This window comes from Bubalus bubalis, chromosome 15, assembly GCF_019923935.1.
Source record: "Bubalus bubalis isolate 160015118507 breed Murrah chromosome 15, NDDB_SH_1, whole genome shotgun sequence".
Classification (NCBI taxonomy): Eukaryota; Metazoa; Chordata; class Mammalia; order Artiodactyla; family Bovidae; genus Bubalus; species Bubalus bubalis.
Genome location: NC_059171.1, coordinates 60748298 through 60765914, shown reverse-complemented (window position 1 = coordinate 60765914; position 17617 = coordinate 60748298). Strand labels below are relative to the sequence as shown.

General features: G+C 43.8%; 1 protein-coding gene across 2 annotated transcripts; it reads right to left on the bottom strand.

Annotated features, from left to right (window-relative positions):
- Positions 1–4104: 4104 nt before the first annotated feature.
- ALKAL1 (ALK and LTK ligand 1) lies at positions 4105–17173 on the bottom strand. Of its 2 annotated transcripts, none has more exons than XM_025264927.2 (5): positions 16650–17173; positions 10276–10329; positions 8713–8793; positions 7421–7500; positions 4105–4632 (listed from the first exon to the last, which is right to left on the bottom strand). In XM_025264927.2, exons 1-4 carry the CDS (start codon positions 16807–16809, stop codon positions 7421–7423), a joined length of 375 nt encoding a protein of 124 aa, XP_025120712.1. In that variant the 5' UTR covers positions 16810–17173; the 3' UTR covers positions 4105–4632. The 2 variants fall into 2 exon arrangements, with proteins under 2 accessions (XP_025120712.1, XP_006063463.1); XM_006063401.2 differs by having other exon boundaries at positions 7425–7500.
- Positions 17174–17617: the final 444 nt, after the last annotated feature.

Here is a 17617-nt window from a genome sequence, read left to right as displayed (position 1 = left end):
CTTTTAATTTCATGGCTGCAGTCACCATCTGTAGTGATTTTGGAGCTCAGAAAAATAAAGTCTGACACTGTTTCCACTGTTTCCTCATCTATTTCCCATGAAGTGATGGGACCAGATGCCATGATCTTCGTTTTCTGAATGTTGAGCTTTAAGCCAACTTTTTCACTCTCCTCTTTCACTTTCATCAAGAGGCTTTTGAGTTCCTCTTCACTTTCTGCCATAAGGGTGGTGTCATCTGCATATCTGAGGTTATTGATATTTCTCCCGGCAATCTTGATTCCAGCTTGTGTTTCTTCCAGTCCAGCATTTCTCATGATGTACTCTGCATATAAGTTAAATAAGCAGGATGACAATATACAGCCTTGACATACTCCTTTTCCTATTTGGAACCAGTCTGTTGTTCCATGTCCAGTTCTAATTGTTGCTTCCTGTCCCTTTTGAAGGAACATGGAAATCGAGCATTTTAAAAGCTGAACCTCACCAATGGCAGTCTTCTTGAGGTCAATTCCACGAATTCTTACTGTTAAGGAAAGAGTGGATGCCGGATGCCTGTCCTTCTTGAGGTCAAAGTATGAACCCATGAGTTAGAATCCTGCCATAAATGGTCTTTGTGTGTGTGTGTGTGCTTAATCTAAAATTGATTGTTTCTACAAGCATCTACTGTATAGCAAGTACAGAGAACTCTACTCAGTACTCTGTGATAACTTGTATGGGAAAAGAATCTGGAAAGAAAGAAATACACGTATGACCAAATCACTTAACTGTACATCTAAAACTAACACAACATTGTAAGTCAACTATACACCAACATAAAATTTTTTAATTTTTAAATAAAAAATAAAATTGGTTGTTTCTGTTATTAGGGAACTAGGTAATTTTGAACACACACACTAACATATTTGATAAAATAAAACAAACTAAACACTTATTTGTTTGAAAATTAATATTTTGCTGCAAAAAATAGAAAATTTTTTTCCTGAGGCCTTCGCATCTCATACCACCCACAGACTCAGGACTCAAGTCAGTTAAATCGGCTTGATCAAGTCAGTTAAAGGTTCTTAAACTTCTGGGGGTCATGGCTGCATTCCCCAGTTAAAGGAAAGCCTTGGCTCCTTTCTGGCTAATATAAGATACTATGTATACTAATTTCCAGAGGCGGGCATGGCAACCCACTCCAGTATTCTTGCCTAGAGAATCCTATGGACAGAGGAACCTGGTGGGCTACAGTCCGTAGGGTTGCAGAGAGTTGGATATGACTGAAACCACTCAGCATGCAGGCATGGTTTGATTGGCAATGTTCTGTACAACCAAGAAGTTGGTTTTGTCGTTTTTTTTTTTAAGTGTTGTTCCTGGGAATTCCCTGGAGGTCCAGTGGTTAGGATTTGGCATGCTCACTGCTGGGGTCCTGGGTTCAATCCTTGGTTGGGGAACTAAGATCCCATAAGCTGTACAACACAGCCAAAATAGATGAATAATAAAAATAAAACATTTTTAGTTCTTCATTTCTCTTTTTGTTTTGCAGCAGAACTGAAGAAAACTGTACGGATAGCACCCTGTTTCAAGAGGGGATTGGATCCAGGGGAAGGTCAACCTCTCAACACCCCCGCCACCGCGGGGCTGTCTCCAAACTACAGTGAGTCCCTGGAGCTGTCATTGATTGTCACAGCCACTGCTCCTCAACACACAGCCAGCCAAGCTGAGAGAGAAGGTTCCCAGTGGCGTCACTCGTGCCCATCAGCTGAGCAGTCACTCAAATGCACTCTTATACCAGGCTCTAGAGATGTAACGACCTGGTGCGGACAGGCCACAGAGGAGTTCCTACTATGCAAACTGTCCTCTCTCCTCCTCTCTCCTTCCCTCCTCACCTCCCCCCACCCCTGCCCATCATAAGCACAGGATGAAGAGGCCACACTGGGCAGTCTGCAAGTCCCTCAGGTGACCAGCTTAGAACAGCCACCTGAACTGATCCGGTCCCCATGTTCTGGAGTAACCATGGTCACCCTCCTGTCTTGCTGTTTAGACAGCGAGATGACTTCTGAGATGTCATCTGAGATCCGACTTTACTAAATAAACATATTTTACCTCATTCAATCACTCATCTCCCCATGTGAGAAATTTCCCTCCGTGGAAACAAATTTAAAAGACCCTTTATCTCTAACTCCCCTCTGTCAAAGTCAGCACAGTGAGAAAATCATATCAAACAACGTGGGATTAGGAGTGTTGACCACCCCCCTTGCCCAGTCAAAACTCTGACTATAACCTTCCAGGCCACGGTTCCCCACATCCTTGGGTTCAACCACCTGGGATAGGCTGTGAAGACCGGCAGCGTTCTCTGCTGGAAAAAATCCACTGTAAGTGGACCCACACAGTTCAGAAACATGTTGTTCAAAGATCAGTTGGAGTAATATAAACGTCAACTACAGATATCTTAAGTCAATCTTTGTAGGTTTTGAGTAGACATGTAGCATAGCATGGGCCTCCCAGGGGCTCAGATGGTAAAGAATCCACCTGCAATGCAGGAGACCCAGGTTTGATCCCTGGGTTGAAAAGATCCCCTAGAGTAGGAAATGACAACCCACTCCAGTATTCTTGCCTGGAGAATCCCATGGACAGAGGAGCCTGGAGGGCTATACTCCATGGGGTTGCCACGAGTCGGACACAACTGTGCAACGAACACACACAGACACACACACACACACACACACACACGGCATAGGCTACGTTTCTGAGTGAGGCATGTTAGTCATCCATGAGGATGTTTAAAATCTAATTTCTTAGGATTCCATCTGAAATTACCTACCTGATTGAAACCATACCAATCATACAGCTCGTTTAGGCTGTTTTCTGTTTCAGCCAACTATGTCTCACTAATAAACTCTCATTTGCCACCATCCAATCGCCTCTTTGCTTGTATAATATAGAGGACGCCAGCTCTATAGAGATTCATGAGTAAAGCTTTCCAGGACTTCCCTGGTGGTCCAGTGGTTAAGAATCTGCCTCCCAATGGAGAGGACACGGGTATGATCCCTCCTAGTTTTTCCTTCAGGAAACTAAGATCCCACATGCTCCAGGGCACCAAAGCCTGAGCGCCACAATGAAGACCAAAAATAAATCAATAAACTCATCCTTTAAAAAAAAAAAGATTTCCAAATGTTTCCAATATTATAATCACTATGTAAACACAAGGGACTAAAACTCTGGTATTCTCATTCTTCCCTACATGGCATTACAGCAGAATTTCACTCACACACTAAAGTTTGTTTTGTGTCTTTATTTGTCCATCTTTGCCCAGAGGCCAAAACCAATAAAACTGAAAACTGAAAATGTAGCTTCACAATATCCTTGCAACCAAAGGGGCCCTCTGCACTTGTGTTTCTGATGGACAAAGACGTGTGTGTGTTTCAGACACAAACAAACGTACGGACAGTTACGGGAGGGACAAAGGAGCTAAAAATGGAAGCAACGGCCAGTCCGGAGCCCCGTCTCCATGACACCAGCACAAACAGGGTAGAAGCCTTAAAAAAGCCGTGACCATACTGTGATGCATTGTTAAGCAAATCATGTTTTGCCTTCTCTGAAAGGATGGGGTTTCCTATCGTCTTATTTAGGTTTCTCATTTTTCCATTATTGTTTTTAAATGAAATGGATGAATTGCGTCAGGGTGTGTTGTTGTTTTCCAAACAAAGCCCCAAGCACCGACACGTTCTTCTCCCCACGAGGTTCATGCGGACTTTTTATTTAAGGTGGCAATACCATGGGCTTCCCTAGTGGCTCAGCTGGTAAAGAATCTGCCTGCAATGCGGGAGACCTGGGTTCGATCTCCGGGTTGGGAAGATCCCTTGGAGAAGGGGAAGGCTACCCACTCAGTATTATGGCCTAGAGAATTCCAAGGACTGTATAGTCCATGGGGTCACAAAGAGTCAGATACAACTGAGCAACTTTCACTTCACCATATGCTCCAAATTCAAAAAAGGTCTCAGGATCCTAGTTATCAGTTCAGAAAATGAATATGAACAATATATATAGAGAGAGTATCATATTTCAATAATATGACCTCTCCTACAAATGCCTTTAATTCAAAGAAAAACAACACAGACTTTTTTCATATTTCAGTTTTAATAAAATTTACAGCTCAAATTAATGCAAATAAAAACAAATTCTGAATAGATGTATTAAATATTATTAAATTATAATTATAAAAGGGGACTTCATACATGATTATTCAACAAGCATGTTATGAAAACTCATACCCAAAATATCATTTTTCTTTGGCATGATCAGACATAATTTACATAATTAAATATATAATTCATACATATATAGAATGTTAGCCATATAATAAAATAACATATATATAGCAAAAATAAAGTATAATAGCTAAGTTTTAATATTCTATTTGCAATATATGAATTGAACTTTGCATTCAACATTTTCAAATTTCTGTATACACGAAGATAAACCAGGGAAGATCTTGTCTTATGCTTGGACACAGATCACCAGCTATTTCTGAGAAGTTTCTTATTTCACTCATCTTAATACACCATAAAATTAGAAGTTTCATCTCTTTTTATGTTTAGTATGATCCCAGATACTTTTTTTCTTTCAAATTAGATTTACATTCTTAAGAAATGCCTGTGAGAGGAAAGAAGAAAAAATGTTATTTATGACCAGGTTTTTATCCTACTTATACATATGCATAGTTTTAATATAGCTATATTTTCTTTTGCTTAAAGAATCTGTGGACTCTTAATTTATAGTGTAACCCCGAGGGTGTACATTAAGGTGTGTGTGGAGCAGGCGAAGGGTTTATCCGTACTTTTAGAAAGTTCGTTTTTTTATTTATTTTTCAAATATGTTTCTTGTCCATACTTCACGGCTTGTAGGATCTTGGTTTCCCAACCAGGGATTGAACCAGAGCCCTCGGCACTGAAAGCACTGAGTCCTAACCACTGAACCACCAGGGAATTCCCTAGAAAGTTTAAATGATGACTTCCACCACTGAAGTTTTAATGAGACACCTGCATCAGCCAAAAAATGAACTTGGCATCACCTAAATGATGCAAAAATATTCCTAAAATGTATTAATCTGTAATACTCTAACACCTTGTTAACTCCTTGGAGACAAACCATCAGAGATGACTCCTGCAGAAGACCTCACTAAATCTCCAAACTCTGCAATTTCAAAGGGGCCTGTTTATCAGCTCTGTCCTCTATGAACCTTGTCCAAGGAGAATGTAAGTTTGCATTTAATATTTTAAATTATAATACTTGTTTCTTTGAGAACTTTTCCAGTTATTATGTTGCCTTTTGGACTTTATATAAACTTACTCATAAGAATTACTCATAAGCTCAATTTCTTAATCAAAAAAGGGCAGCTTTTTAGTTCAGCAACTTTCAATATGCAGAATTGAGTGCCAATTATTATTATTAATTTATCATTGCTTTTAAAATAAGAAAAGCAACAACAGTAGGTCAGAATTGTCTCAGTAAAGGTCACCACAAAACTATCAGATGGAGAAGTAAATTCCCATATAGTTATTTGAGATAGAATAAGTTATGATCAACCTAGACAGCATATTAAAAAGAAGAGACATTACTTTGCCAACAAAGGTCTGTCTAGTCAAGACTATGGTTTTTCCAATAGTCATGTATGGCTGTGAGAGTTGGACTATGAAAAAAGCTGAGTGCCAAAGAATTGATGCTTTTGAACTGTGGTGTTGGAGAAGACCCTTGAGAGTTCCTTGGACTGCAAGGAGATCAAACCAGTCCATCCTAAAGGAGTTTAGTCCTGATTGTTCATTTGAAGGACTGATGTTGAAGCTGAAACTCCAATACTTTGGCCACCTGATGTGGAGAGCTGACTCATTTGAAAAGCCCCTGGTGCTAGGAGAGATTGAAGGTAGGAGAAGGGGACGACAGAGGATGAGATGGTTGGATGGCATCACCAACTCAATGGACATGAGTTTCAGGAGTTGGTGATGGACAGGGAGGCCTGGCATGCTGCAGTCCATGGGGTCACAGAGTCAGACATGACTGAGTGACTGAACAAGTTATACTGGCCAGATTAAGATATTCACTGCTGCTGCTGCTAAGTCGTTTCAGTTGTGTCCAACTCTGTGCGACCCGAGATGGCAGCCCACCAGGCTCCCCCGTCCCTGGGATTCTCCAGGCAAGAACACTGGAGTGGGTTGCCATTTCCTTCTCCAATGCATGAAAGTGAAAAGTGAAAGTGAAGTCGCTCAGTCGTGTCTGACTCTTAGCGACCCCATGGACTGCAGCCTACCAGGCTCCTCCGTCCATGGTATTTTCCAGGCAAGAGTACTGGAGTGGGGTGCCATTGCCTTCTCCGAAGATATTCACAGATACTTCTAGATTACAGGTTCTCCAAGATTCAAAAGCTGAGGAGTCAGTGTCTTTAAAAGGACTTGTCCATGGTCCTGATACACTGACACCACCCCCCAACACACCCCCAAAATGTTGACTTTGTATTACACTGGAAAGAACAATAAAGATTAGAAAGATCTTTGCCCAGAAATGAATACCTTTCAGTCTTTCCAATAGATTCTATGAAAGTGAAAGTCGCTTAGTTGTGTCTGACTCTTTGCGACCCCATGGACTACATAGTCCATGGAATGCTCCAGGCCAGAATACTGCAGTGCGTAGCCATTTCCTTCTCTAAGGAATCTTCCCAACCCAGGGATCAAACCCAGGTCTCCCTCATTGCAGGCGGATTCTTTACCAGCTATGCCACAAGGGAAGCCCTGGTGGGGCTTCTATAATTATAAACAAATGTTAGAATTTACATTTGATTTATTTAGGTCATACCAATATTTTATTGCTCTAGAGCTCCAAGGGTAATTTAGCCAGAATGAAAATTCTGACTTACCATTTCACTCTGGCAAAATATATACCAGAGCAGACAATGCCTACATGTTCATCATGTGTTTGATTATTTGCTTTTCCTTCTATTCTTCTAATACTGTGTCTCTTATCTTAACCTGTATTGTATAAATCAAAATTCTAGGGTCCTACTTTTATTATACTGTGTCTACTTTTAAATTATGACTGTATCTATTTTGACCAGTTTTTTTTTTAAGGTAGACCTTTAAATAGTTTTGTTCATCTCATGTATATTTGCATGTGATAAGAAATAACATCAAATTTGAAATATTTTTGAAAATCACTCAGGAACAGTAAGGTTGCCAAAAAATCTGTTTCTATTAATTCAATCATTGTTGAGGACATACTTTTTTATTAATTTAATACACCATTTAGACCAGACCTTAACACTAAGTGGAAAATCCACAGATTAAGTTCATTAGGTGGTGCTAAAATCAGCTTCCTGGGGTTTTTTAATGGTTCAAAATTTCTTAAGAAATCAAGCTGTTAAACAGAAAAAGGAAAATTGATAAATACATACTCACACGTAGGTCTTCTCCGTTTGCGAGCACAGAGGACTCACTGCTAGTCTTTTTAACAATCTAGCACATCTTTTGTAATCTAGGGAAAACATTTAAAAGATAATTATGTGTATAGTTACTACAAACGTGGGAAAAGCTGTGTTAAATTATTGTCACTAGTACTTAGTAATGATAGCTATAATTTAATAAGCATCTAATAGAGCAAGGACTTATCTGGATTTTCTCTCTAATTCTCCTACTGATGTAAGCAGATGGACGCTATTGCTGTCTTCACTGTAGAGATGAGAAAACAGCCTGAAAATGTTAAGAATCTCATAGCTAGAATTCAGCTTCATTCCAAAGCCCAAAGTTTCTCCACCAGGCTGAGCTACCACTTAATCATTCTGCCTAGATGTCAACAGGACTCGTCCTCCCTAGTCATCAAACGCAAGCATTTTTGAAAAACTTACAACTCTGACTCAACATCCTGGGTAAAATTAAATATCCCTCAAGATGACCAATTTAGTTTAAGAAAAAACTACAAAATGTTTAAAGTTCATTGTCTTTGAAAAGTAAGTTTAGACTGAGAAAGGAATTTAAAAACAGGCAACGAGTTACCATACTTAATCACGATTTAGATAAAGGAGAGCATTTAAATATTATGTTTAGAATTGCTACTCAGTTCAGTAACTTAAGTATCCAAAAAAACTCATTAGACAACCTTTAAAATACATGCTACCATTATTCAGGAAAAAATCTGTTACTTGTTATATAAATGATGTGATATGAAACTATTTATTTTTTTTAAAACTTATGAGGAAATTTTTACTTATACTTCATGGCCATTTTTTTTTTCATTTATATGAGACTGCCTTATTTGTGCCAAGGAATTTTTAAAATGATAAAATGTTTAAATCCTGACAAATACCGTGGTCCTTAAGGAAATCTGGCTCTTTTCAGATTTGTCTGAAATAGTCCCAATTAGAATGTGGTTTCATTCCTTTACAGTGTCAACAGCACAAACACAAACATGTTAAGTGTGAGTACCATCAACATTATAAACAGCACGTCTTACAATATTTAGTCTATTATTTCCCACTCACAGACAGTTGAAGTTTAAGATTACATGCATCTACAGTTGGATAAAGTTTTTTGGGGGGCTGTGCCAGGTCTTAGTTGGGGCAGGATCTAGTTTCCCGACAAGGGATTGAGCCCCAGACCCCCTGCACTGGGAGCACGGGGTCTTAGCCCCTAGGACTAAGGAAATCCCAAAGAATTTTTTAAAAGAACGAAAACGACCCAAGCTACTTACAAGCTGGCGTCGAGCAGTCCCTGGTGTTGTGATACAGCCTGTGGAAATGTTTGCTGCACTCAGCTGAAAACGTGACTGGCCCTGTCGCACAGGGAAAGAACGCTTATGGTACACGTCGCTGTGTTTTCCAAACAAACTCCCTAGCACTTTCTGCATAGTGATGATATCCCTGGTTTACATCTTCCCATGCCCTTAAAAGACCTTGCCTAAGATCAAGTCTTCCCCCGACCCAGACTCTGGAGGAGGCAATGAGGTGTGTCTGTAAAAAACAATCAAAATTCACTCCACAGTGTCAACCACTCACATAAAAGAACCTTCAATTTCAGAAAAACTCTTCAGAATAATTAAGAGACAAAAGCTCCAGATAGGAGAGGGGGAAAATCTGCAGAGAGCAAATTAAGAGGACGTGAAGAATGAAAAAACAAATATCTCTGGTTTCTACTTTATGCTCTTCAGTTTTGTATTTAACAGGAATGAAGTTTCTATGCAGGGACATTTATTCCACTTTCTACTTAGATTGATTTGTGTCTTATAAGCGACAAGGACTACTGTAAAGTGGACAGGGTATTGAGACTTCCCTTATCTTTCCCCACAAACCAAGACAGTCCACACCAAAATTCATCCCTATGTCTGAAGTCTGCTTTTATGGAAGTAGTAGAAGGAGAGCCCAGAGTGCCGATAGAGAAAGTTGCTCAGTTGTGTCCAACTCTTTGTGACCCCATGGATTGTAGCCCACCAGGCTCCTCTGTCCATAGGATTCTCCAGGCAAGAACACTGGAGTGGGTTGCCATTTCCTTCTCCAGTGGATCTTCCCGACCCAGGGATGGAACTCGTATCTCCTGCATTGGCAGGCAGGTTCTTCACCACTAGGAAAAGACTAGGAATGGAGTGAAGGTGGGGTGCACAGTTCACAATGATTAGGTGACTTGCTAGAATGCGGGGCACAGGATAACTATAATGATTCACCAAGTTGCACGAACAGCCCAGGAGTGCCGTGGGAGAGGAAGCTACATGTACTGACCCGGTGACAATAGGCCATCAGGACGTCTGCTCTGCCCTGAGCGAAACACCTCCACTGTGCTGCTGGCCGGGCAACATGGCTAGACCCCTACTGTATCACGGAGAGCTCGTCACATGACTCCACCCACCGATCCAGCCATACTCTGTCCCCGGCCACACACACTCTTGCCTAAATGGCCCAGGTCCTGTCCCAGATCACATCATGTGTTCAAAGGATTCCTTCTGACCAGAATGCCTCTCTGGTAAGGGAAAATCCTACTCATCCTTAAAGCCCACCTGACACGTTGTGTCCCCGACAGCCGTTCCTCGTAGTCTTTGGCAAAACCATCCACTTCCTGTGTCTCCCTAAACTCTGCTTACACTTCTATCACTCACCCAGATCTGGTTTATATCGTAATAATACTAGGTAATGGGATTTGTCCACCTTCCTGACCCAACTGTGAGCCTCTCACAGACATCTATCTTCAAATCCTCACTCCTTCATGAAGTAATCTGCATACAGTCTTTTTATTTAATTGAACCACTGATAAAGTTCATGCTTACCTGTGAAATGCTTGATGAATTTATCTTTTAAGTTCAAATCTCTTGGGAATATTTCTGAAAATAAAAAAAGAAAAACTTTAAAATTTCTCCAATGTGTCTTCTTCATTAAAAATAACATTAGAACCACTAATTCAAAAGAATAATTTAGTAATTTTAAATATTTGAAAATAGTGATTTAAAATTTTAAATATTTTGTAATATTTAACAATGCAAAATATTGATTATATTTTTTAAAGTAAAAAAAAAATTAGGTGAAATTTTAATACATCGTTTAACCTGCTGCTGCTGCTGTTGCTGCTAAACCACCTCAGTCGTGTCTGACTTTGTGCAACCTCCTAGACGGAAGCCCACCAGGCTCCCCTGTCCCTGGGATTCTCCAGGCAAGAACACTGGAGTGGGTTGCCATTTCCTTCTCCAATGCATGAAAGTGAAAAGTGAAAGGAAGTCTCGCTCTGTCGTGTCCAACTCTTAGCGACCCCATGGACTGCAGCCTACCAGGCTCCATCGTCCGTGGGATTTTCCAGGCAAGAGTACTGGAGTGGGGTGCCATTGCCTTCTCCATCGTTTAACCTAGTAAGTCCATAATATAATCCTTTCAATGTGTAATCAATGTTTCCCAGGGGGCACTAGTGGTAAAGAACCCATGCCAATGCAGGAGATGTAAGAGATGCCAGTTCAATCCCTGGGTCAGGAGGATCCTCTGGAGAAGGGAATGGCATCCCACCCCAGTATTCTTGACTGGAGAATCACATGGACAGAGGAGCCTGGAGGGCTACAGTCCATGGGGTCAAAAAGAGTCATACATGACTGAAGTGACTCAGCACACATGCACGAAAGAAGGCGGTCTATGTTTTTTATACTAAATTTTCAAAATCTGAGATGTATTTACCACTCACAGCACATGTCAGTTTGGACCAACCACCCTGCAAGTGTTCAGCGGTCATAAGTACCCAGTGGCTACCATGCCGGACAGTGCAAGGATAGAAGTATCCTTCATTCCTCTGGTAGCTAATGACAATGGTATAAGAGATTCCATGTACAGATGGATTAAAAATAAAAAGATCCCTAGATAATGCATGAAAATTATCCTGGAGCAACTTGAATAACCTCTCATCTCATTCATCCAATTTATGAAAAATTCTAGTTTTTATTTAACCAAAACAGTTACCATCTGCCACCCTCATCAATTTTAAGTTTACAACAATATATTTTTAAAGGAACAGATTTGCATATTATGTATATAATGTTGGCAAGCTTATCTCTTGTTCCTACTTCTTATTTAAAAATGACCAGAGATCATGTGAAATAATAAAAAATCATAACACAGAACAACTAGAAAATAACAAAAAATGTGTTTTAGTGATTGCTTTTACCTGCATATAACTTAATATCTTACCAAAAAGATAATTTGCTCTGCCATGATCAATTCTATACAAAGCCATGTTGGTGGATCCTTAGTACCTTCTGAGGTGCTGAAGGGTGTTACTGTGTGCTTCAATCCACCATTTTTATGTACTTGAACTGAAATATTTGTTATATAGTTCCTTGAGTTACCATTTCCTTTAAAGAGATGACATGCTTATTCTGCTAAGTCACTTCAGTCCTGTCCTATTCTTTGAGATGCTATGGACTGTACCCACCAGGCTCCTCTGTCCATGGGATTCTCCAGGCAAGAATACTGGAGTGGGTTGCCATGCCCTCCTCCAGGGGATCTTCCTGGACCAGGGATAGAACCCCCGTCTCTTATGTCTCCAGTGTCGGTGAACAGTTTCTTTACCACTAGTGCCACCTGGGAAACCCCAAGTTTCTTCTCTTTCCCAATATATTGGGTTGGCCAAAAAGTTCATTTGGGGTTTCCTATACTAGCCAATGGAAAACCTCGAATGAACTTTTTGGCCAATTCAATATAAAAACAATTATACTTTCAAAAATAAGAACTAGATTTATTACATCAGGGCTGAAAGAATCACTGAGGGAAAATATAAGTGTTTAAAACAATTCATATGTAGTAGTAGCTCAGTTCCATGGATCTCTGGGAGTTGGTAAGAAATACAGGATTTCAGGCCCAGATCTAAGAGTCACTTTAAACGAGAACTCTTAGGAGAGTCACTTGCACGTTTGAGAGCTGTACTCTAGATCTTCCAAAAAAGACATAAAACATCTTGAATCCTCAGCACTGAGTTCCTTCATAATCAATATGATATAATATTACTAACTAATGCATTTGTCGTTTGTGCTTAGTAGAAGACATGAGACAGAATTCTTTCCAGTAAAAATCTGCCATCATTGGAGGGAGGGGTTGTTGATGGTGTTTTGAATTTTTATCACTTCCTTATATTCAGGTACAAACAGATGCTCCAAGCTCATCCCGAGTCATCTCCTGTCCTGTGTTAACATCAGTCATTTCTCCGAGGAGCCCCAGTTCCTCTTACAGAGCATGGTATCAGAACCAAAGTCTGGACACCAGGTGATGTACTTGCTGCTACTGGGACGTGGCTGCTCCCAGGCCCTCACAGCTGACAGTCCAAGGACACATGTGTGTCATATGTGTGGGTGCCCTGATTTTTAATACTTTGTTTCTTCAGTTGCTCAGTAGTGTCCTAATCTTTGTGATCCCATGGACTGCAGCCCACCAGGCTTCCCTGTCCTTCACTATCTCCAGAAGTTTGCTCACACTCATATCCATTGAGTGGTTGATGCCATCCAACCATCTCATCCTAGTGTCTTTTTATATAGTGGTTTTTAATATACCTAGTGTTTAAATTATTTAAAATTGTACCACAATACTTAATGGATGGAATCCCAGCTGAGCTATTTCAAATCCTAAAAGATGATGCTGTGAAAAGGCTCAATATGCCAGCAAATTTGAAAAATTCAGCAGTGGCCACAGGACTGGAAAAGGTCAATTTTCATTCCAATCCCAAAGAAAGGCAATGCCAAAGATATTCAAACTCATGCACAATTGCACTCATCTCACACCCTAGCAAAGTAATGCTCAAGATTCTCTAAGCTATGCTTCAATAGTACATGAACCGAGAACTTCCAGATGTTCAAGCTGGATTTAGAAAAGTCAGAGGAACCAGAGATCAAATTGCCGACATCCGTTGGATCATAGAAAAAGCAAGAGAATTTCAGAAAAACATCTACTTCTGCTTCATTGACTACAGCCTTTGACTGTGTGGATCACAACAAACTGTGGAAAATCTTAAAGAGATGGGAATACCAGACCACCTTACCTGCTTCCTGAGAAACCTGCATGCAGGTCAAGAAGCAGCAGTTAGAACTGGACATGGAACAACAGACTGGTTCCAAATTGGAAAAGGAGTACGTCAAGGCTGTATATTGTCACCTTGTTTATTTACCTTATATGCTGAGTACATGATGCAAAAAGCCGGAATGGATGAAGCCCAAGTTGGAATCAAGATTGCCAGGAGAAATATCAATAACCTCAGATATGCAGATGACACCACCCTTATGGCAGAAAGTGAAGAGGAACTAAAGAGCCTCTTGATGAAAGTGAAAGAGGAGAGTGAATAAGCTGGCTTAAAACTCAGCATTCAAAAAACAAAGATCATGATATCAGGTCCCATCACTTCATGGCAAACAGATGGGAAAACAATGGAAACAGTGACAGACTTTATTTCTGTGGGCTCCAAAATCACTGCTGATGGTGGCTGCAGCCATGAAATTAAAAGATGCTTGCTCTTTGGAAGAAAAGCTATGATAAACCTAGACAGCATATTAAAAAGCAGAGACATTACTTTGCTGATAAAGGTCCATATAGTCAAAGCTACGGTTTTTCCAGTAGTCATGTATGGATATACGAGTTAGACCATAAAGAAAGCTGAGTGCCAAAGAATTGATGCTTTTTAACTGTGGTGTTGGAGAAGACTCTTAAGTGTCCCTTGGACTGCAAGGAGATCAAACCAGCCCATCCTAAAGGAAATCAGTCATGGGTGTTCATTGGAAGGACTGATGCTGAAGCTGAAGCTCCAGGATTCTGGCCACCTGATGCAAAGAACTGACTCATTGGAAAAGACCCTGATCCTGGGAAAGACTGAAGGCAGGAGGAGAAGGGGGATGACAGAGGATGAGATGGTTGGATGGCATCACCGACTCGATGGACATGAGTTTAAGTAAGCTCTGGGAGTTAGTGATGGACAGGGAAGCCTGGCATGCTGCAATCCATGGGGTCGAAAAGAGTCAGACATGACTGAGCGACTGAACTGAACTGAACTTGATAGAATACGTTTTTGGGATGTACAGCATCTGTAATATTTCACTGATGATACTGCAAAGAATTTAGGATTCAGATTTGTTTTGTCTTAACAAGGAAACAGATGCAAAGACATCACAGAGGAAGAGGGCCTGTGAAAGGAGGTGAATTCTGACAGTCAGAGGCAAGAGAAGTGTGTTCCTGGGGCTGGCGGCAAGGCAGAGGCAGCAGCTGTCAGTCTGTGAGGAGCAGGACCAACCCATGCGACCTGAACCCTGTGAGAACCCCAGAAAGGAAGAGAGGGCAGGTCACAGGGGACTTAATGTCCTGCCATCAAGAGAAGTTAGGACTTCCCTGGAAAACCCAGAGAAACCGCTGCTTATCTGTGACAGGAGGAAATAGTCTGGTGCTACAAAGAATATTCATTTGTAATTGTTCATAAATGGCCTTTACATCCCTGCTATAAGCCTCATGCCAGCAAGGTTTTATACTAAAAAAAAAAAATAGTAACACAAATCTGGTTCCATCAGTCTGCAGAAGAATGTACTGTCACCTCTTGAAAAGGCAAAGCCTTTCTATCAAAACTCTCAAAAAGCCCCTCTTATACTTCTCTTTCCCATGTGTGTGCATGCATGCATGCATACTAAGTCGCTTCAGTCGTGTCCGACTCTTATACGACCCTATGGCCTATAGCCCGCCAGGCTCCTCTCTCCATGGGATTCTCCAGGCAAGAACACTGGAATAGGTTGCCATGCCCTCCTCCAGGGGATCTTCCTGACCCAGGGATCGAACCTTTGTCTCTTATGTCTCCTGCATTGGCAGGTGGGCTCTTTACCACTAGCACCACCTGTTACACATTGCACACCAATTCCTTCTCTGTCCCAAGTTCCTCCAAACTCCCTCTAGTCCCACAACTGCCCACTTTCTCAGTCAGCCAACCCTGTCTTTATTTCAGTAGAGGAGACCCCAGTGCTCCCCTTCTTCTGCAGAATTCTGGGCATGATGCTTTGCTCCATTCTGCTGGTGTGATGGTGGAACAGTGGAGAAGCCAGGATGCGAGTAATGAAAGCCCACCGTCTACTCTGAGGCCCCAGCAGGGGGCACTCCTGGCGCTAGGCAAACAGTCTGGCTTGAACCAGGGTGATTGATGGGCAGGACAAGACAAAGGCAGGACCAGACTGCAGAGACATTCCGGGTAGACAAGTCTAACACGAGTTCCTTCAGCACAAGAACCAGTCATGTTGGTTCGTTGTGTTCCCACACCCATCAAAGCACGTCCAGTGTGTGCTGAGCGGCTAAACGACAGCAAGACTGCCGCCCTGTGCTGCGACCTCTCAGGGGGTACACCCCCCAGGGGCGCCTCTGCTCCCAGCCTAGGCGGGCATCTCCACGTGCGCACAGGCTCCAGAGACACCTCTGAGGGGCTTCCTCCTCCTCCCCAACCCACCACCTACCCCCTCACTCCCACACACCCCCGCCTTCCTGCCCTGCGCGCGCCCTGCACCCCAGCGCCCGGTCAGTCCTCCTAGTCTTGGGCTTCTCATGTCTCCTGCTCTTTCACCCGCCATCCTCTCCACCTCGGTGTCCCCCGACGTTGGCTGCTACTTCTCCTTCCCCATCCACCCCTTCTACTCCATCACTCGTTGGGCAACTAAGTGGTCAGGATCCTGAGCGCCCAGAGCTGATTCGGGAGCCGTGGGCAGCGTTGGGGCGGGGAGAGGGGACTCAGCTAAGCATCCCCAACCAGCCCCCTCGCCAGCTCCGAGGGACGCAGAAGAGCGTCGAGGCTCCAGACGCCGGTGATCTAACTTTATCCCCAAACTCGGAGAGACCGGCACGAGGTCCTGCGAGGTGCTGACCTGTCCTCCGGCCTCTGCCTCTGGGACGCAAAGGCAGGTCCTCGGGCTGCGAGCCCGCACCCCCAAGGCCTCCCACACCGGGAAGGGGAGCTTCGGGCTGGTTCTTCTGCCAGATGGGTTTCTGGTCACTAAAGTCTCGGCTGCGGTACATCTAATAATCTCATGACCTCCTTCCCTGAGCGCCAGGTACCGGCACCGACGCCTATTCTCCGAGGTGCACCGTCAGGCCGCCCCAACCCAGCGCCGCTCGGGGCCGTAGGAGCCCCCCAGCCCCAGGCTCGGGGCGCGGGGCTACTCACCTGAGCTTCGAGAGGCCGCGGGGAGGGACGGCTTCGGCTCCTCGCCCGCGACGTGCGCGCCCCTGCTGCCCCCGGGCCTCCCCTGCGTCCCTCGCGGGGCCAGGACGAGCGCCAGCAGGAGCAGCGCCGGCACCGGGGCGCCTGGCCTCGCCAGTCGCATGAGCGCGCGGGAGCGGCCGGAGAGCAGGCGGGTGCCGGGCGGAGGGTCCGCTCCCAGAGGACAGACGGCGGGCGACACCTGCGTGCCTCGGGGAGGGACGCAGGGCGCGGACGCAGGACGAGGACTCGGGCTGCCTAGGGGAACAGGGCAAGTCCCAGAGCGCGGATGCTCAAGAGTACGCTCAGCCTCTCCGACGACCCAGCCTTGGCTCTGCGGGTGTCCGGGCTCCCCGCGCAAGGCCCACTCTGTCTACCGCCGCGTCCAGCCCACCCGGCTCGAGACAACCGGCAACTTCCCGTTCTGGACCGCGGAAAGCAGCGCGGGAGCGGCGTGCGGCGGCAGAGACGCGGCTCCCAGTCTGAAAGGTGTAGGTCCCCGGAGCTTGAGCCCCGCCCCCAGCCCCGCCCCCAGCCCGGAGCCCCGCCCGCTCCCCCGACCTGGGCCTGGGTTGGGAGGGGGTGGAGGACAGCGGCTCCTTCCCGCCCACCGCAGACCCCGGCCCTCGGCCCCGCTTGGTACCCCTTGCCGCCACCTAACCGTGCGCTCGGGAGCGCAGTCCGCCGGGGTGGTCTCCTTAAGACAAAGACCTCCTTTCCAGCCACTGGTGGATGCCCACGAGAGAGAATGAGATTAAGTCCAGCTGTTTTTATTAAAACAAAATGGGCATCTCTCATCAAGGCGCGTCCCGTGAATTACAGAGGTTCTAGACATTTCATTAGCCCTCTTTATTGCTTTATATTATGTATGTTAAAAAGTTTTGAAATCGCTGGCTAATTAGTTGATTGCTTATTGTCTCCTCAGATGCAAA